The following is a 22,570-nucleotide window of genomic DNA, read 5'->3' on the forward strand; positions in this document are numbered from 1 at the left end:
TCCAGCATTGTCCCGCAAAATCACATTTATGTCCTGCAACGGATCTATTGCCAGGTGGTCACCCTCTATATGGCCGAGGACAAAGTGAATCTCACAAAACCTCTCGGGATCATATCACAGCTCAAAATAAAAATCGTAATAAGATATTGCACTTTGCATGACGAAAACGAAGCAACTTATTTAACAAAATTATTTCAAAATGGTACAATTATTTCATGACACATTTTTCATCATAGTGCTGTCAAACGATTAATCGCGATTACTTGCATCCAAAAAAAAAAATTGTTAACATAATATACGCCTGTACTGTGTATTTATTATTATTTATTAAGAAAAATATGTTGTTTATATATTAAAAATATTTTTATATATTGTCAATTATGTGAATATAAATATACATGTAAATACAATTTTCTAATTTTAATAATAAAAAGCAGTACAGTAAATATATTTTACAATATAATTATATAATCGCAATATTATAATTGTATATTATACATGGCAATTATATACTATAAATTATATTTTTTCCTCAGAAAAAATAAATATTAGATGCAAAATTGTCATGAAAATGTCAGTACACTTAATACTAATACTAAAACAACAACAACAAAAACAAACAAACAAAACAAAATATATACATATATACATGTATACATTGACTACCATTATATGACTGACAGACTGCAACGGTTTGAATTAAAAATCTTTGTTTGTGTTCTACTGAAGAAACAAAGTCACCTACATCTTGGATGCCCTGGGGTAAGCAGATAAACATCAAATTTTCATTTTTGGGTGAACCATCACTTTAATGTATTAACTAACATGAACGAACAATGAATAGATTTATTACAGTATTTATTAATCGCTGTTAAAAAAAAAAAAAAAAAAAATACAGTCGTTCATTGTTTGTTCATGTTAGTTACATGAACAACATGTAACAATACATGTGCATTAACTAATGTTAACAGACACAACTTGTGATTTTAATAATGCATTAGTAAATGCTGACTAACAAATGCTGTAATAGTATTAATGATTCTTAGTTCATGTTAACTACCGAATATTAACTAATGAACCTTATTATAAAGTGTTACCAATATGTTTTATTTCTGTTGATTTTGTGATTCAAAAGTTACTCAACAACTTCAAAAATTAATCAACAATTTTAAAGACTTGGAGACAAACCAAAATGAAATAAAATGACTCTTTTAATATTACAGTGAGAGATTCTCATCGGTACAAACAGCAGCAGTTTTGCACAAAACTATTAACTTATATAGTCCTAAACATAGCTTTAAAGAAGCACCCATCAGTCTTTCAAAAACAGAAAGGGCGCAGATCTGTAAGGAATGAAGTACATTGAACCCGTCCACTTAAAACCTGTCATCTCTCGTTGCTCATTCTCAACATGAATGATCCACAGTGAGTATGATTCTTCATTTATCAGATGTCCTTGCAGCAGTTCAATCAACACTAAGCCTTATTGATGTAGCCCTCTTTGATAAGGAAATCGTAGATTTTGCGCGTCTTGTTGACATCTATCTTGATGAGCGATCGGGCCTGCGCCAGCCGTAGACCCCCCTGCCGCCGGCACTCGTTCAGCAGGGCCTGTTTGTACTCCAGATATGCTCCAGGCACCAGACGAACCACCTGACATAACTGAGGAAGATGATGAGAGAATCGTTTAGGATCCATTATACCACATCAGTGAGGCAAATGTCTTCAAAATGAGATGGTGCCAAAAGCAAAATCAAGATTTCCAAACCTCTTTTTCTCTCTCGTTGAGCTTCTCTGTGCCAGGCAGTCCTGTTAGGTTGAGAGGAGGAGCGCTTCTTCTGCCTGTGGATCACACGATTGAAATCATTCAGATTCTCCTCATCAAGAACAGCTGGCAACAAATAACTGAGCAGAGCAGTAAGTCACAGGACTGTGCATTACAGTGATTTTACTATGCAGAACATGCAGAACATTGTGCTGCATTCGATAAAAAAAAATACATGGTATACATTCTCACTATTAACAAGCTGCTTTATTGGCATGTATATTACTGGCATATTGGCTGTTTATTAGTACTTAAAAAGCACATATTATTGTCTTTTTCTGCATGAGTATATTCTAGATCCCTTAATTATACTCCACACCTAAACGTCAATTACCTCACTATTAATAAGCAGCATATTAGGAGGTTTTTGAGGCCAGTCATAGTTAATTGTTAGTTAATACTAAATAGTCATAATAGTAATAAAGTGTGACCAAATGCATGTATTGTTGTTGTTCTTACTACTATTAATGATAGCAATATTATTATTATTATTATTATTATTATTAACATTAATTAAATAAATCTCTTAATAATGCTTATTATTAATAATAATAATAATACTTTTTATAATTATTATTATTGTTAGAGCCTCAAATAATTACAAAAGTAAAAAATAATAATTATTAAATTATTTCATGACACCTTCCCATTAAGGTACTTCTTATTAAACACTTGTTCTTAATAATAATAATAATTAAAGCTGCAAGCAGCGATGAACGGGCCCTCGCACCCGGGCTCACCGCCGACCGGTGGCTTTAGGGAAACAGCGAACGGTGGGCACTATGCTTTTAACATAGTAAATTTAGGAGGAATATAATCAAAGTCATTTAGATGTGCCAAACGTCCTGCTGCCAGCTGGTGGCGCTATGCCTATAACTGAATATTGGCATGTAGACGTCTTCAGGTCAGCGCTTTTATCAAACATATGAAGTTTGGTGCAGATTGAACATGGTATGTTTGAGTTAGTGTAAGACAAGTCATTTCCTGTTGCCAGCTGGGGGCGCTATAATTGTAATGGAATATTGGCCTTTAAATGTGTTCAGGCCAGGACTCTTATCAAACATATGAAGTTTGGGGAAGATCGGACATTGTATAGCTGAGTTACAACAACTTCCTGTTTCATGGCATTAATAGCATGCATTAGCACGTAGAAAGTGTTTCTAGCATGTTTAGCACAATATGGCATATTTTGCTGTGCTTTTAATAGACCATCACACTGTTAAACATGTCACTTCCGGTTGCCAGCAGGTGGCGCTATGACTTTAACTGAATATGAGCATGTAGATATCTTCAGGCCAGGACTCTCATCAAACATGTGAAGTTTGGGGCAGATTGGACATTGTTTGCAGGAATTGCAACAACTTCCTGTTTCGTGGCTTTAACAATATGCTTTAGCACTTGGTAAGTGTTGCTAGCATGTTTGAGTATGTTTTTAGCCAGTTTAGCACTCAGTGGCTTATTTTAGTGTGTTGCTAATAGTGTATCACAGTGTTAAACGTCACTTCCTGTTGACAGTAGGTGGCGCTATGACTATAACTGAATATTGTTACGTAAATGTGTTCAGACCAGGACTTTTACCTGTTAAGATTGGCGCAGATTGGACATTGCATGCCTGAGTTACGGTAGCTTCCTGTTTCATTGCATTAATAACATGCTTTAGCACTTAGCTAAGTGTTGCTAACATGTTATAGCATGTTTCTAGCATGTTGCTACCCTATTTAACACTTGTTGATATTTCTAAAATGTTGCGTTCATTACAGAGTGCAACATCTCACTTCCTGTTGCCAGCAGGTGGCGCTATGACTATTACTGAATATGGGCATGGGCATGTGTTCAGGCCAGGACTCTTATCAAACATGTTAAGTTTGGGGCAGATTGGATATTGTATGCCTGAGTTACAGTAACTTCCTGTTTCATTGTATTATTAGCATGCTTTACCATATTAGCTAAGTGTTACTAGCATGCTTTACTATGTTTGTAACATGTTGAATTTTAAGTTTGGGGCAGATTGGACATTGTATGCAGGAGTTACTGCAATTTGATTTTGTATTAATATCATGCTTTAGCTCTTAGCTAAGTGTTGCTAGCATGTTTTAACATGATTCTAACATGATGCTAGCCTATTTAAAACTTGCTAATGCTTTTTAATATGTTGCTAGGAGTCCGTAACACCGTTAAACATGTCACTTCCTGTTGTCAGGAGGTGGCGCTATAATTATAACTGAATACGGGCATGTATATATCTTCAGACCAGGACTCTCATCAAACATGTGAAGTTTGGGGCAGATTGGACATTGTTTACATGAATTACAAAAACTTCCTGTTTTATGTCTTTAGCAACATGCTTTAGCACTTGGTAAGTGTTGCTAGCATATTTGAGTATGTTTTTAACTAGTTTAGCACTCAATGGCTTTTTAGTGTGTTGCTAATAGTGTATCACAGTGTTAAACATGTCACTTCCTGTTAACAGTAGGTGGCGCTATGACTATAACTGAATATTGGCACGTAAAAGTTTTCAGACCAGGACTCTTATCAAACATGTTAAGTTTGGGGCAGATTGGACATTGTATGCCTGAGTTAAAGTAACTTCCTGTTTCATTGTATTATTAGCATGCTTTAGCATATTAGCTAAGTGTTGCTAGCATGCTTTACTATGTTCGTAGCATGTTGAATATTAAATTTGGGTCAGATTGGACATTATGTGCATGAGTTACAGCAATTTTCTTTTTCTTTGTATTAATAGCATGCATTAGCTCTTAGCTAAGTGTTGCTAGCATGTTGTAGCATGATTGTAGCATGTTGTTAGCCTATTTAAAACTTGCTAATGCTTTTTAATATGTTGCTAGGAGTCCGTAACAGTGTTAAACATGTCACTTCCTGTTGTCAGCAGGTGGCGCTATGAATATAACTGAATATGGGCACTGAAATGTGTTCAGGACATGAATCTTATCACACCTGTGAAGTTTGAGGCAGATCGGACATTGTTTGCCTGAGTTACAGCCACTTCCTTTTTCATGGCGACAAGTCGAACTTTGTCAGGCCGCCACGGACACGCCCCTCGACGAAAACTCAAAAACTTCGCAATTTAACATCGCAAGGGCCTTATGATAACACTCAGCAAATTTGAAGATTGGGTTTAGGAAGTTGCACCAGGAGACTTTTTTGTAGGTACTGGTGTGCTACACCAGTGTACCGAGTTTCGTACAGGTACGTGAAACGCAGCTCGAGGCGCACTCCGTTGAAATTTTATAGGTGGCGCTATCGAGCCATTTTGCCACACCCACTTCTGAAAACCATATCAGATGTAAATTTTCGCCAGGACTGATGCGTGTGCAAAGTTTCATGAGTTTTCGAGCATGTTTAGGCCCTCAAAAAGACTTTTTACTTTGGAGAAGAAGAAGAAGAATAATAATAAACGGAGCAATTCCAATAGGGTCCTCGCACTGCAGTGCTCGGGCCCTAATAATACTAATAATACTAATAACAACAACAACAACAACAACAATACTTTCTATATTATTATTATTATTATTATTATTAGTCTCAAATCATTACAAAAATACAAATTACAAAATATATATTACAAAAAAAAAAAAAACTTTCTGTTATAATATTATTATTAGAGCCTCAAAATCAATACACAATTATTAAATTAATTAAAAAATAAAACTAATGCATAAAGAAAATGATTTTTGCATTATTAAATTATTCTCATGACAATAATAATAACAACAATATTATTATTAGAACCTCAAATCATTACAAAAATAAATAAATAAAATTAACTGTTGGCATTTAATTCATAGACAACACTATTTTTGCATTTTAAAATTATTTCTTTACAATTTTCCAGGTACTTCATGTTAACAACAACAACATTTTATATTATAATATAATATAATATAATATAATATAATATAATATAACATAATATAACATAATATAATACAATATAATATATTATAATTATCTAATAACAATATTATTATTATTAGAACCTCAAATCATATTAATAATAATGGTGTAATAATATTAATAGTGATGCTAATAATAATAATCATACATAATAATCAACTATCAAGTCAAAATCATAAAAATTAATTTAAAAAATAAAATCGAAAATATTTTTTGACAACTAATGCATAGAGAAAAAGAGAAAACAATTTTTGCATTATAAAATTATTCTCATGGCAATTTTCCTTAAGGTATTTTTTTTAATTAAACACTGATTAATAATAATAATAATAATAATAATAATAATAATAACATTTATTATATTATATTATATTATATAATTATTAGAGCCTCAAATAATTCAAATAAAAATAAATGATATAGTAAATAATAAAATTATTTTCATGATAATTTCCCATTAAGGTACTTTTTATTAAACGCTGCTTCTTAATAATAATAATAATAATAATAATAATAATAATAATAATAATAATAATAATAATAATTTCTATTATATTATAACAATTAAATGAAATACAAAAATTAAATAAATAAATAAATAAATAAATAAACAAATAAATGTTAGCATTTAATGCATAACTAAACCAATTTTTGCATTTTAAAATGGTTTTCTCAACAATTTCCCATTATGGTACTTTAATAATAATAATAATAATAATAATAATAATGCTACATACAATTACATTAGTATTTTTACTATTATAGCCATTACTATTAAATCATTAAAATGCTAAATTATTTACATGATAATTGCCCTTTATATACTGAAATATTATCACTCTTGCATATAAAATATTATTATATATTAAATATTATAATTCTTAGATATCTATCCATCCATCTAATGAGAAATTGGAGGTGGGGAGCTTTGCAATAAATGGGTATTTAAAAAGATTATTTCAATATTATTACTAAAATAAAAAAAAATAAAAAATAAATATTCACATAAAGCCAAAGAGTGCGATCAGATTCACATGCATTCAAATATGTCCTAGTTGTGCAGTCAAGTGACAAAAAGAGAGAGAAATACAAAGAGATGTGAGTGGCTTCTTTCTTTTGTTGCACGTATTTACAGCGGTGCATCTCAGAGAATAGATTAATGTGTTTGAGCCTGCGGCTTCACGGCTGAAGAGGACATCACCAAGATTGCAAAAGGAGACTTGACTGGAGGAGAGGAGACGTAGCGTGAAAAATGGGGGAAATAAGCAGCACTGTACCTGAGGTAGTGATAGTGGTGACCACAGGGGTGATTCCAGCATCACTGCGAGAGAGAGAAACAGTCAGTTAACAGCTGCTCCAGCCAAGCAAAACACGAACGCTCCTGAAATTTCTCTGAAACACTGGCTGGGGCTCTTGGGGTTCTCAGCAAAATAAAATATAAATAGAGAGCCTGATTCATCATTCACTTTGTCTACTTTTGCAGAATACCAAAAACACATTTTGTGAAGCTAAAAAACAGCCAAATGCCCACAAGTTGGGTAGGCAGAAAGAATAAACAGCATATGAAAGTACACCAGAAACAAACAGCAGTGCTTGTGCAGCAGCAACAAAAGAGTAAAACTAATCTTTATTTGTTTTTTTAGGACTGTCACTAACAATTATTTTAGTCATTTTTTGTAGTAATAAAAATAGACCTTAGTGAACAATAGCCTTTAAATTGACTTAAAATACATATATAATAGCAATGAGACAATAATAATTAGTTCAAATAAAGTATCAAAAGCTAGTAATCATATTGTTTTATGGAACATAAATAGCGCTGCACAATAGAGATTATAACAAATGCTTGCAGATGGCGCCAACAGACTGATGATTGTTTTTACACTGTGCTGCACGATATAATCCATGTTTAATATTGACTAAACAATATTTAATTCAAATGTCCACTTAAATCTTTGCTAGGCAATTTCTTCATGATACAAATGCTACAGCCACTGTAAAAACAGCGTGAGGTTTTATTTTATTACTTTTATTCTGAAATTACGATGAACAGTTAGCATGTTGAAAACGATTGATTCTCCTGTGTTTGTGTAGGTTTATAAATGATTTACCTTACAAATCTAAAGAAATAGCGCACATTAAGTTCCAGGATGAACGTTATAATAAACCCAAACTCAGAACAACATGCAGAGATGGAATTTCAGACGCTCCACACCCTGGTGAAAAAACCAGCACATGCTGGTTAGGTAGGTTTTGATGCTGGTTTAAGCTGGTCCTTTGCTGGTTTATGCTGGTCCTTTGCTGGTTCATGCTGGTCCTTGACCAGCAACATGACCAGCAAAAACCAGCAAAGGACCATCTTAAACCAGCTAAGGACCAGCATAAACCAGCAAAGGACCAGCTTAATCCAGCATCAAAACCTACCTACCAGCATATGCTGGTTTTTTCACCAGGGCACATGTAAATGATAACAGTTTGTGTAGCAACATTTACTGTGAATGGAGCCACTCTGAAATGCACGTATGTAACCTACAAGCATGTAACTAATTAAAGCGAATATATTAAATCTGAATCTCATATATTTATTTAACTGAATCGCAGACTGTGTGAATTCTTAATAGCATTATGCTTTGTGATTTTTAAATGGGTTTAATATGTGTAACGCGCCACTTCCGGTATTTTGCCAATTACTTGACACAGGCAAAATGCAATCGAATTTTTTTTTAAATTGAATACTGGAATAGAATCGAGGAATCATTCCAGCCATTGTATTTTTTAACATTCTATTTTTACTATAACATTCTTAAACTGTTCAACACCATAGTAGTTTCTAGGGCTGGATATGTACTAGGTACAGTGCATGCCAAATTAAAAAAAAAAACAAAAAAAAACCCCAATGCTTTAAAATATACTTGAGAGTCAGTTGGTACTACATTACTATAATACTGAAGGTTAAAATTAACTGATTTGTACACAAACACTTAAATTAGAGCTAATTATGTTTCTACTCGAATGCGTTGCTTGAAATATAAACATTTAAATGGTGACTGTCATAAAAACTTGACAGATGCATTTAAACAAATGAAACATTAACAGAACAGGACAAATTATTTATGTTTAGCAAAATGCTCCTCTCTCAAGTTGATTATTCTAGCTGAGTAACAAATTTATGGTCAATGTGACGTTACGTGATGTATTGTTTACAAGCTGTTCTATTGACATCTTTCCATGGTTGAGACCATATATGGAAGTTGTTTTCTTTCTTTTAACATACCTTCGGATGTTTATTCTAGGGTTCGTACCATACTGTAAAATGAAATTCAAGAACTTATAAGGATTTATCAAGTACTACTTTTTTGATTTTCAAGAACTTCATCAAGAGATCTCACTTATCAAACAATGTCTTCTCTTTCAAATTCTTAAAAAAACATACATAGATAAATAAAAATATACTAATGAAGCAAAATGGCAAAAATAAAGTAAAGAACATGCAAAGTATACTAAAGTATTACAAAGTATACTACAGTTTTACTATAGTAAAACCAGAGATAATTTTCTTAAGTGATCTGTATTTGTGTATACTTTCTTTTTTTAGTTTATAACTGTACTGCCTTGATTGTTTGATGTTTTTTACTGTTTAAGAAAAAAAAAAAAAATTGCAAAACCGCTCTGAAATCCTGGATTTGCCATCATTTGACTTATATTGGAACTTTGCGAATCATTTGATTTACATCAGATTATGATTTCAAATAGCATGTAGTGATGAGCGAAACAGAGTTTTTCAAAATTCTGAAACAGTTAAACCAATGTGGCACAAAATATTTCACTGTTTCAATGTGCTCCAACTGGATTGCGTATAAACAAAATCATTTGATTTAGATCAGGACTTCAAATCGTGTATCGTGAATCATTTGATTTGAATAATTCAATTTGCAAAATGATTCACAAACCTATTCCAAACTAAATCAAATAGATTTGAAGTCTTGATTTGAAACAAATGATCTGCGATACACAATCCAATTGGAGCGCTTCGAGACAGTGAATCATTTTGTGATGCATTGGTTTATCTGATTCAGAGTTTTGAAAAGCTGTTTTGCATCCATAACTACATGATTTTTTAAAATCATTACAATGTTGAAATGTAAAAATGACTTTTAATTTTTTAATTTTAATTTGATCTGGCTTTTGCTAGTGAATCGCTTCTTGTTTCACAATTCAAGCACTTTTCAAACACCTCTTCACGAATATTGCTATTTTCAAGGGTTTTCCAGGCCTTACATTTTTTTAAAAAGTCATTCAAGTATTTCAAGCACTTGAAGCACCTTGTATGAACTCTGTTATTCATGTTTATTTCATGCTGAAACTGGAATCAAAGCAGAAGACACGATCGGTTCATGTGTGCTTAGCACTGCTGCTTCTCTTGAACCGAGCATTGGCAATGTCATTTATTGTTTGAATATTGTAATAAAATAGACAGAATTTGAAATCTAAGACTTTGCTTCATATCAAAACTAACAAAGTACAAAGCTTATTGCGTTTTACTGGATGGAAGGTGCATTGCAATGTTCTTTCTCTTCAATGAATGAAAACAGGCTAGACTAGATTTAGGAGTCAATGTCGTTTTGCAAAAATTAGTATCAATTAAAATCTTTTACCCATCCCTAGTAGTTTTAGTTTTCTTAATTCCTTATTATTTCCTGTGGTAAAATCATTTTGAGTTAGTTACATTTTTTACATTTACAAAACTAAACTGTAATGAAGTATTGTAATGTGTAGTAGTATACAGAGTGAGTATGGTGACATTGAAGAACTCCACTTCCAGAACAAAATTTTATAGATAATGTACTCACCCACTTGTCAACCAAGATGTTCATGTCTTTCTTTCTTCAGTCGTAAAGAAATTGTTTTTTGAGGAAAACATTTTTCTCCATATAATAGACCGCTATGGTGCCCTGAGTTTGAACTTCCAAAATGCAGTTTAAATGCAGCTTCAAACGATCCCAGCCGAGGAAGATCGGTTATTTTCATAAAAACAATACAATTTATATAATTTTTAATCTCAAATGCTCGTCTTGTCTTGCTCTCCTTGAATTCTGTGTATTCTGTTTCAAGACGGTTAGGGTATGTCGAAAAACTCCAATCGTATTTTCTCCCTCAACATAAAAAAAACATCGCTGCAGAAGTACCAACCTAGTCTATGCAAAGTGAACATGCAAAGAAGATCAAACACCTTTAACAAAAAATGTAAAACAGCCATATAGGATGATTTTGAAGTTGAGGGAGAACGTGAGATGGGAGTTTTTCGACATACACTAACTGTCATGAACCAGAACAAAAACAGAGTTCAGGGAGAGTAAGACAAGACGAGCATTTGAGAAGAAAAAGTATATAAATTGTATTATGTTTATGAAAATAACCGATCGTTTTGCTAGATAAGACCATTCTTCCTCGGCTGGGATCGTTTACAACCGCATTTGGGACCGCATTTAAATTGCATTTTGGAAGTTCAAACTCGGGGCACCATATCCCTCCATTATATGGAGAAAAATGCTGAAACGTTTTCCTCAAAAAACAATTTCTTTACGACTGAAGAAAGAAAGACATGAACATCTTGTAAATCTTTGTTCTGGAAGTGGACTTCTCCTTTAAGAAGAGCTCTTACATGGCAGCCTGTTTGTGGAGCCACTGCTGGCAGGCACGAGCGTCGTGAATGTACTGCAGGACGTCACACAGCATGTTCCTCTTCCTGCGCTCGTCCTCTCGCATACGTTTGACTCTCTCGTACACCTTAGCACCTGCAGGCCACATGACAGATGTCAGAGCAGCTCGGAGCAAAGCTTTTGAATAGTGACATTTTAATAACAAAAAGCTGACTTGATAGTATGGTTCATATTCAGGTGGATCTGTCATTTTTGGAGTGAAACACTCACTTGCTGACTGTGTTTAATTTAAAGGACAGTTCACCGAAAAATTTGCTGTGAGTTTACTCACCTTCAGGCCACCCAAGATGTAGTAGAACACTAAAGAAAATGTTTTAACTGAAACTGTGTGTCCTACATCTTGGATGGCCTGAGGGTGAGTAAACAAACAGCAAATTTTCATTTTTGGGTGAACTATCCTTTTAACCTCGTTTTGATTTAGGCTACCTCCCGTGAGCCATTCCTGTGGGTGCATCTTACCGCAGAAGGACTGTATTCCCTCTCTCCTGTACTCCTGCAGTCTGTGGATCTCCCTCCTCAGCTCAAACTCCACTGTGAATGCGTGCATGAGAGAAAGAGAGAAACACAGCAGATGGAGCGGTGAACTTTTCACCCTGGCTGATTCAAATTACTGGGACGGACAGACTGAACTCAGACTTGGCGTTGGTGACTGACATGGGGGCTAACCACAAAACACAGGGCTAGACTGATCCTGGGTCAGCTGAGGAAGAAAACTAGAGAGTCTAGTATGTATAGAACAAAATCCTGACATCCTATACATCAAGTGTACAAATGGAGGGTATACTCACAGGCGTGACTCTCGATGAACTTGTCATGCTCTATAGGTCCCACCACACGTGCAAAGCGCCTCATGACATCGTAAAGGTCCTGCACTTCCTTGGGATAACGCCTCTCCAGAACTGACAACACAGCAGAAGCACACAATCCATTTGATGAATCTGATATATCTTGAACACAGCATTGCTTAGAGGAACACCACTGGCAAAAAGGGCTTTTAATAAAACATGGCTGCCCATGTAATAGTAGAGCAGTTTGAATATAATTCAATAGTTTGAACTAGGGGTGGGTGATATGACCAAGATCATACATCACGACGAGTAATTTTTTTTTCATGGTAACAATATATATATCACAATATAGTTGTTTTAGCTTTAAATAAGGTCTTTATTATTTGACAGAAATAGAATATTTGATAGAAATAGAAATGTCATAATTATTGTCACCAGTGTCAATATCACAAAAAACTCACTGAAGCTCACTGAAGACAAGTAAACAGTAAGTAATTAAATAAGAATAAGAAACTAATTACAAGCAATAGAAAAAAAACCTACAGTAGAACAAATAAATAAGAAATGCTACGTATAAACTAACCAAATGTATAAAAACACAGCATTTTCTGTACTGTGTAAATGAAATATATATTAAATTAATTTAATTTAATAAAATAACAGTAAAAAAAAAAAAAGTCAGAATAATTAAATTTCTCCATAAAAAAATGAGGTTGCTACAGTTTTTACAGATATTACTGATTTTGATAATGAACATCTACATCTGCTTCCTAACTTAAGCTACTATCAAATGTGTATTTCTAAGAGACAAAAAATGTTACATTATTATTAATATTATCAGGCAACACAAACCTGTTTCTTGATTTGTAACAGTATTACTCATTAAAACATGCAGACTAAGAAATTATTTTTTTCTATTAAGATATTTATTTTGTTAAGGAGAATGACTGAAAAAAGTGTCAAGAATTCAAAAAACATGAAGTGTTTGTCATGTTCTGACCATAAAGAATATTTTCACACTATAGCAGAAATCTGCCTTTAAACTTAAAAGAAATAAAAATTTGACATTTATTGTGATAACTATCGATATCGACTGATATGAAATAAATTATCACAATATTTTTTTGTCCAACGTCAGAATTGCAACATACAAACTTTAAATTGTGGGAAAAAAAGTCAGGAATTGTGGTGATATAAACAAAATTGCAGGATAGAAAAGTTAGAATTGCAAGATATAAACTTGGAATTGTAAAAAAATAAAATAAAATAAGTCAGAATTGCGGGATATAAACTCCCCAACTCAAACTCTTGATGAGGCCCCAACTCAAATTTTTGATTTTGCGAATATTTTTTCTGAAGAAAGATTGACATGTATAATGATGAAAGCCAAAATATTAAATGTCATGGATGCATATTACACGAATATTGTGAATATAATCCACTATTTTGTAGAGGGAGGTCAAAATGGCAATTTTCAGTATCAAGTTACAGGGGGTTAAAAATGACTTCAGAAAGATGGCAGCATCATTGTCTTATTTTTACACAGAGATTGGTAGTTCTACAAGTAAAATCTGTTGACTTTAGCAATCTTTGTTGCACTGTGTGCCAATGGTGACCACTCAAAAATGGGAAAACAGCACTTTTAAAGTTTTTCTCCAAAGTTTGCATGCCTGTAACTCAAGAAGAAAAAGACAGACTTAATGTCTTTAATGAATTAATATCTTAATGCCCTATTAGATATTGGGTCTTAAGGAATGTCTAAAGAACAAATAATGTTGAAACTAGAAATGTACCTCGTTTCCTTCTGTCAAGACAACTGCATTAAACATAGCAGTCTGAGTGCCATAAATATTCTTTTTCCAATGTTTGCGTGCTTATACCTCAATAAGTATTAAAGATATTGCAATATGATTTTAGATTCTAGTTGTTAATAAACTTTTTTTGGGAATCTTAATTTTAAGGCCCTACATCATTCAGTCCCAGAGATATGAGGATCTCAGTGAGGCTCCATGTCCAGATTGTTGACTGTTACCCATTTTTAGTGATCGAAAACCAAATGTTGGTCATTTTGTACACAGCTGATACTTATTTTATTTGACGTTCAATGTCTGAAGAAATAATAGAAATCTGAATCTTAGGAAAATGGAATCCTGGGTAATCATATTTTACATTTCACACTGTTCATACTGTACCTAGAGTTAACAATTAATCCTGGTCATTCATAATCTGACGTGTTACACTGTACAATCCTAATCCCTGGGTTACTGTTATTATTTGCATATTTGCATTGTAAACAGTAATGACTATATAAACACAAAACTATGTTTGGTTTTTCACTATTGAAAATGGGTAGGATACTAAATTTGGAGCTGCACTGAGATCTCAATATCTCTGGGATTAAACCATACAGAGCCTTAAAAATGAAGATTCTGGAAAAAAAGTTTCTTAAGAACCACAATCTAAAATCATATTAAGATAACTTCAATACTTCTTGAGTTACAGGCAAACAAATTTTGGAGAATTAATATTTATGAGATTCAAACAGGTATGTTCTATTGTTTTGATAGGGAAAACAAGATACAATTGTAAATTTCAACATTATTTCTTCTTCAGACATTGTTCTTTAAATGAAATAAGTTTCAGCTGTACACAAAGTGACCAACATTTGGTTTTCGACCACTAAAAATGGGAATTATTCAACTATCTGGGACTGAATGATGTAGGGCCTTGAAAATTAAGATTCCAAAGGAAAAATGTAAAACTTTTTGAGTTATAGGCATGCAAACTTTTGACTCAGACTATGTTCAATGCAATTGTATTGACAGAAAGAAACAAGATACATTTCTAGTTTTAATATTATTTGTTCTTCAGATGTTCCTCTTTAAAAGAAAAGAAGTGTAATATTTTTTTCAAACTGACCCACATTTAGTTTTTGACCACTGAAAATGTGTAAATGTTAACAATTTACTCCTGGAGCCATACTGAAATTCCAATATCTCTGGAACTGAATCTCATAGGGCTTTAAAAATAAAGACGCCAAAAGGAAAGTTTGTTAAGACCCAATATCTAAAAGGGCATTAAAATATGTTTAATACTTCTTGAGTTACAGGCATGTAAACTTTGGAGGGGGTGAGTACATTATCTGTATATTGTTGTTGTGGAAGTGGACTTCTCCTTTAACTCTATCTTTTACTTCTTGAGTTACAGGCATGCAAACTTTGGAGAAAAACTTGAAAAGTGCCGTTTCCCCATTTTTGAATGGTCACCATTGGCACATAATGTGACAAAGATTGCAAAACTCAACAGATTTTACTAATAGAACTACCAATCTCTGTGTAAAAATAACACAATGATGCTGCCCTCTTCCTTAAGTCATTTTTAACCCCCTGTAACTTGACTCTGAATCTCGGGTGACAATTGCCGTTTTGACCTCCCGCTACAAAATAGTGGATTACTCAGTAAATATTCATATTTTGGCTTTCATCACTATACATATCTTTCCTCAGAAAAACTATTAGCAAAATCAAAAATTGGAGCAGGGAAGTTTTTGAAATTTGGTTGATTTGACACAGAATGACCCAATTGCAAGATACAAACTCTGAACTGCAAAAAAGCCAGAATTATCGTGATAATTTTTTTGGCCATATCGCCCAGCTCTATGCACACATACCAATGCCACTGAAACAATACAATGCGGGTTACACTGTTTTAACATTCATGTTTTGGTCCCTAAAATGATGTCTAGGTGCTTACTAGGTTTTGTAACACATCTAATCTCATACATTAGAAAGGCTGCACTTGATTGGCTGTTTGAAAGGCAAATGCCAAAAGCAAAGTATCAAGAGTCCAGCTGTGCCGAGCAGCCCTGTGAAAGTCTCCCTGATGGTTGTTCACCCACCGCTGAAGCTCTGCTCCCTTGGAAGGGTTGAGCGAGCAGCACTATCAGCCATCAGCCCTGCTGCTACTGAGCGAGAGAGATAGAAAGAGAAAGCTGCTATGTGGGTGAGCGTGAGGTGTGATATTCTGCCTCCGCTAGCTTGCCGAGATGTTACCCAGAAACACACCTCTCCCTGTCACTCTATAAAATCATATATATACACACATCAGTCAAGACGTATCAAACTACAATATCAGTGCAGCCCGTGCAGCAGTGGCTGATGGGATACGAGACCGGCCGGTGTGTGCACAGCCAGGTCAAGCCGTCTTGCTCTCTTGAATTGGGGATAAACCAACACCGCTGCGAGCCATCAGGTCTTGGCCACTGCTTCCATTATCACTCGCAACACACACACACACTTTCCCGCAGTCTCCATGACAACAAGGCTGCAGTTCCACGGTAACTATCGCCTCGCTTTTGTCTTGAGAGCGGCAGGGAGACGAGGAGGGCGGCTGGGAGCCGATAGATAAATAAAAACGACTTAAAGCCCTCCGTGCATCACAAACACTCAATACGTCTCAGGAAAACACACGAACCTGATTGGATTTCCTTGCTTTTTTTCCCTGCACGCAAAGAGGAAATAATTGGATAAGCGTATTCCTATCGAAACCGGCTGGCCAACTGAAATGTCCAGAGGGAAATAGAAAGGGATGGGTTTCTATTTACTGAGAGAAGCGACACGGTGCCCAGAGGGCGCGGATCAATAAAAGCTCGTAAAGATGCAATCTCCTTTGTCATTACAGTCGAAATGTTCATTTCATGCCAAACTATTCATAGGGGAGCAATCACAGCTGGAGAAAACAGCTCTGGGATCAGTGTTGATCTGGGATCGCGGTATTCCGGGTGCTCACTGTAAACATTTGGCACAGATGGCTCGTGTTATTGGAGGTCGGGGGGGGTTATCTTGTGGTTGTAACTTTTGGTCTGTGTATTGAAACCAACCTGAAAATGCCTGCATGGGGAGCATATACAACCACACATACACAACCACACATACACAACGGAGTACAAGAGATGGCAAGAGCGCTTGGCTAATATGATGCAAAACAACAGGTTTTAAAAAAAGACGTGGTCTTACTCTGAAACTTGCGTAGGTTGAGGAGGCCGTGGTCTCGAATGATCCTGAAAGACAATAATTCACATAATTCACATGTTTTCTATGAGAAGCAAATAATATTGTTGTTAAAAACGTTTCTGATTTAAATAAATGCAGTCATTCTTTTAAATCCTAATGATGATTTCACAAATTCCAGTTTCCAAATTTTTTTACATTGAAATCAGTTATATTTCACAATGTTACTGTTTTAGCACTGGATTTTTGTTACAATAAATGCAACTGTGGTGAGGTTAAGTGATACTGACCCCAAAATATTATATTATATTATATTATATTATATTATATTATATTATATTATAATTATGAAAATTGAATAAAAAATTAAATTCTCACAATTCTGACTTTTTTCTTATTATTTCGAGTTTATCTCTCACAATTCTGACTTTTTTTTCTCAAAATAAGATAAAAGAGATAAAAACGTGCAATTCTGAGAAATTGATCAGAATTGCAAAAAAAAAAGAAAAAAGAAGAAAAAAGTCAGAATTGCGAGATATAAACTTGGAATTTGAAAAACAAAAAACAAAACAGAACTGCAAGTCATAAACCTGAAATTGGGGGAAAAATAATTAGAATTGCGAGTTATAAACTCGGAACTGCAAAAAAGGTCCGAATTGTGAGATATAAAATTTAAATTGCAAAAAAAGTCAGAAATGCGAGTTATACACTTGCAATTGTGGGGCAAACAATCAGAATTGCAAGTTATAAATTTGGAACTGCAAAAAAGTCAGAATTGTGAGATATAAACTTGGAATTTGAAAAAAATAAATAAAGTTCGAATTGCGAGTCGGAACTGCAAAAAAAGTCAGAATTGCGAGCTATAAACAAAATTGCAGAAAAAGTCAGAATTGCGAGATATAAAGTCTAAATTGCAGACAAAAAGTCAGAATTGTGAGATATCTCGGAATTAGGGCGGCACGATTATGACAAAAATCATCATTGTTGATTATTCCCTTGAAATTGTAATTGTGATTATTAATTACGATTATCATTTACACTGAATGATGTTTTGAATAGCTTTATACCATTGTTTGAAACAACTGCACGCCACATTTTCATATATAGTTTCTTCTTTAAATATAAAAACAGTAAAAATTAAAAAATTAAAACAATGAGAAAAGAAAAACCTTAAGATAACCTGTAGGAAAAATACACACACTCGCGCTCTCACACACACCCACACATCTTAAGAAAGCAGAATAAAGTGGATTTTTTATTTTTATTCTTTGAACGATTACATAATTGTGGCATCTGTAATTGTAATCGCGATTAGAAATTCAATAAATTGTGCAGCCCTACTCGGAATTGCAAAACAAAACAAAACAAAAAAAAAACACAGTCAGAATTGCGAGATATAAACGCGAAATTGCAACAAAAAAAAATTCTGAATTGTGAGTCATAAACTCAAAATAAGATGATGTAAACTCACTACTGCAAGAAAAAAAGTGCGAATTGTGAGAAAAATAAAATATATTTATTATCTATTTCATATTGGTTTAACCACCATTTTATTAAAAGCCACACATCACTTAAGGCTGTGCATTACAGTGTCATCACATTACGCCTTATTTTTAAAAACATAAATTCATTTTATGTTATTGTTTAACTGTCCTTCATATATAGTCTGTTATTTACAGTCTATTTTACAGATGCTGTTATGTCACAGATAATTGAATTGAGAAGACAGTAAACGTGACTTAACCGTGGTAAAACGACTGTAATGCACAGCCTTGGTTTGCTGCTTATTTAACCACGCTTGGCATTATGTGCTGAGGGCTATGTTTTATCAAAAGCATCTCATCTATGGTGTGTGTTTGGGGAAAGTGGCGTCTGGTATGCTGGTCTCAGATGTTGTGTGGAAGCGGCGGGTCACTGGACTGTTTGCCGCTCTGCAGGAGATCTCAGACGACAGCTGCGTCTCCACTTCAGCACAGAGCTGAGGTCAAGCTCACACACATACCACTAGTCCTTTACAGGGCAGCCAGGGCTCATTAATGCTGATTTACACACTGTTACTGTTACCACTAGAGCTGTTTGTGTTTGTGCAAGGGAAAATCAGGCTGGCTGACCAGTTGCTATGGATTAGGTTACATTTTAACATACCAGATGATGAACTTAGTAATGCATGTCAGTGGGTTGCATATGCATGTGATAATTTGATTTGATTCTTTAATTAGTAGTTACTCTAACTGTGCAGTTTATATTTTGTTTATTGCGAAACATATTTAAATGGAAATAAAAAGGATGCTACAATTTTAGATTTAATTTAATAGTCAAATTAGGCCCTCTAGTGGTTATTTTATGGCAGTACAATGTGTGTGTTTTGCTACTTACTTTTTTCTCCTCTGTCTCTCCTTCAGTCTGGAGTGATAAATGTCAACGACTGCAACCTTCAAGGCTGAAAAATGTATGGAAAACAAAAAAACAAATCAGCATTCATTGTACTGTGATTCCATTAACATTTACAAAGAAAACAAATCATTAATACATGCAAATTCTCAATTTGCTGAAGTAAACTGAATACTGTTTTAAAAAGTTTGTAATCAGGAAGATTTGTAATGTTTTTTAAAAATGCTCATTAAGGCTGCATTTATTTGCTCATACAAACAGGAAAAAAACTGTAATATTGTTAATTATTATTGCAATTTAAAATAACAGTTTTCTATTTTTTTATACTTTAAAATACAGTTTATTCCTGTGATGCAAAGATGAATTGATCAGCCATTACTCCAGTCTTTAATGTCACACGGTCCTTCAGAAATCATTCTGATATCATTCTGATATGCTGATTTATTATCATTGTTGGACACAATTAATATTTTATATATTTTTTGGAACCGGTGATCATTTTTCCAGGATTCTTTGGTTCAAAAGAACAGCTTTTATTCAAAACAAAACTCTTTTGATCAATTTAACACCTCCTTGCTGAATAAAGGTATTAATATCTTTCAAACAAGAAAAGAAAGAAAAAAAATTACTAACCCCAAACTGTGAACAGTTGTTAGAAAATATTTCTATTTTAATTAAATGCTGTTCTTTTTAATGTTTTACTCATTGAAGAATCCTGAAAAAAGCATCACAGGTTGCAAAAAAATAAATAAATAAATTTATAGAAAATCACAACATTTTCCAACATTGATAATAAATCAACATATGGATGGATCATTTGACACTAAAGACTGGAGCAATGATGCTGAAAATTCAGCTTTGCATCACAGGAATAAATTGTATTTTAAAGTATATTAAAATAGGAAAGCACACTTTTAAATTGCAAAAATATTTCACAATATGACTGTTTTTTCTGTATTTTTAACCAAATAAATAAAACCCTGATGAGCAGAAAAGACTTCCCAAACTTTTGAACAGCAGTGTAAGTAAAAAAAAATTACATATGTGACCTAGGACCACAAAACCAGTCTTAAGTCGCTGGGGTATATTTGTAGCAATAGCCAAAAATACATTGTATGGGTCAAAATTATTGATTTTTGTTTTATGCCAAAAATCATTAGGATATTAAGTAAAGATCATGTTCCATGAAGATAATTTGTAAAATTCCTGCTGTAAATATATCAAAACTTAATTTTTGATTAGTAATATGCATTGTTAAGAACTTTATTTGACAAATTCTGATTATAACTTGTTATGAAGAAAATGTGATCTGTCCAGTGCAGTCCATGCTATTATGATGCTCTGCAGCTGCCAAGGAGTGTTTCAGCACATTACTGTAGGAACCACATTTCATTTTAATAAAATGAGAGAACAGATTATCATATTTCTGTATTGTTCCACTTACAATGAAGAATATCAGAGTCATCATCAACAAAGTCGATATCTTTCAAATCCCATTCAGCATAATTATCAAACTCCTAGTTTTACACAGAGACAAAGAGAAGGGGGTTGATTTGAATAATGTACAAATTCATTTCTTTTCAACAGACAGAACATTAAGCATAGATCGCTCATCACCTCCATGAAGTCTGCTCGAGCCGGCATGTATCCAGCCATATCTCTGGACAGCTGAGAGTCAAACGAAGGTCTTGGAGGATCATCAGTGGCTGAAAAAGACACAACCCTTAACTACAACTGCTTTAAAAGACATTTATACTACAAACAAACACCAATCATCAGTTTCAATATTGTAGAATGGTTTCTCTTTGTGTTTATTTGCCTTAAAAACAAAATAAATCAGACAATCACATCGAGTGTTCATGTTGTTTATCTGTCTGGCCAAAGTGTGATAAATCAGCGCCTGCAGGGGCTGTTGAGCCCATGATGACAAACACAAACGGCCACACTGAAAGAACAACAGATTAAAACAAAACAGATTTCCTGCAGAAAAGATGGTCTGACTGATAACAACAAATCCAATCTGTCTCAAACGCAACTCACAGCCAAACTGAACACAGGGGACTGCACGTAGTGTTCATTAAGAAGTAAATATTACATTAAAAATATCCATTAAATTAGCAGTTGTTACAGTACCAATTTATTGCCATTTTATTCGACTGATTAGAAATTTGTTCAAACCTTGTGTATGTACATATATTTAGAGTTGAATGAACAGAACATTGGGCCCTATGATTTCTGCAATGCAGAAAACACGGATCAAATTGCGGAATCCAGTCATAAAATCGGAATTAACACGGAATGTCATGGAATTTGCCAAATTTGGATGAATAAATCAAAAGTAGGTCAGTACATTTAAGTCAAAATGCGACATGGACTAGTGTTTGTGAATATTATACCACAAAATAGAGTTTAAATATGAATCCTGCATGTCTCTGTGTGAATGAATGACGCTTATGGTGTTTTCAGCCTCTGCCGCTTCAATAGGAGTACATGAACACATAAACATAATCTCTAGAACTGTTCTGAGAGTCACTTCATGAGCATTTTACCATTTCTTTTGAGTAAAACTACTGTCATACTGTACACAAACAAAATTTAAATGTCTTCACAGAAACCCATCAAAATAAAAGTTCGGTTTAACTTGAAGAAAACCTGACAGAAATATAACTTAATGTAATTATAATACTACTACTATTAATAACATTATTATTAAAACATTATTTACCAGACAAATTATTTACCTTAATTTATTTAGGAGAAAAATATAAATACACAATGCAGCATTTCTTGAAAAAAAAAAGTGAAATAATAATAAATTAATTAATTATAGATGCTTCTGATTATTAATATTTAATGACACTATTAAAATGAAATCCAAAAATTTAATGGAAAAAAGAATGTGGTAAACAAAACTGAACTTAC

General features: G+C 33.6%; 1 protein-coding gene across 1 annotated transcript in view; it reads right to left on the reverse strand.

Annotated features, from left to right (window-relative positions):
• Window positions 1-1,188: 1,188 nt before the first annotated feature.
• Window positions 1,189-22,570, reverse strand: part of tada2a (transcriptional adaptor 2A) — a 28,078-nt gene continuing 6,696 nt past the window's right edge. Inside the window, exons 6-15 of the mRNA XM_051129956.1 lie at window positions 21,266-21,354; window positions 21,093-21,165; window positions 19,634-19,697; window positions 17,264-17,307; window positions 12,249-12,359; window positions 11,920-11,991; window positions 11,403-11,535; window positions 7,018-7,061; window positions 1,769-1,842; window positions 1,189-1,662 (exon numbers count right to left, since the gene is read on the reverse strand). Of these exons, the coding sequence (XP_050985913.1) occupies window positions 1,477-1,662; window positions 1,769-1,842; window positions 7,018-7,061; window positions 11,403-11,535; window positions 11,920-11,991; window positions 12,249-12,359; window positions 17,264-17,307; window positions 19,634-19,697; window positions 21,093-21,165; window positions 21,266-21,354 (890 nt within the window). The 3' untranslated portion in view covers window positions 1,189-1,476. The remainder of the gene's footprint in view (window positions 1,663-1,768; window positions 1,843-7,017; window positions 7,062-11,402; window positions 11,536-11,919; window positions 11,992-12,248; window positions 12,360-17,263; window positions 17,308-19,633; window positions 19,698-21,092; window positions 21,166-21,265; window positions 21,355-22,570) is intronic.

This window comes from Labeo rohita, chromosome 15 (assembly GCF_022985175.1).
Source record: "Labeo rohita strain BAU-BD-2019 chromosome 15, IGBB_LRoh.1.0, whole genome shotgun sequence".
NCBI lineage: Eukaryota > Metazoa > Chordata > Actinopteri > Cypriniformes > Cyprinidae > Labeo > Labeo rohita.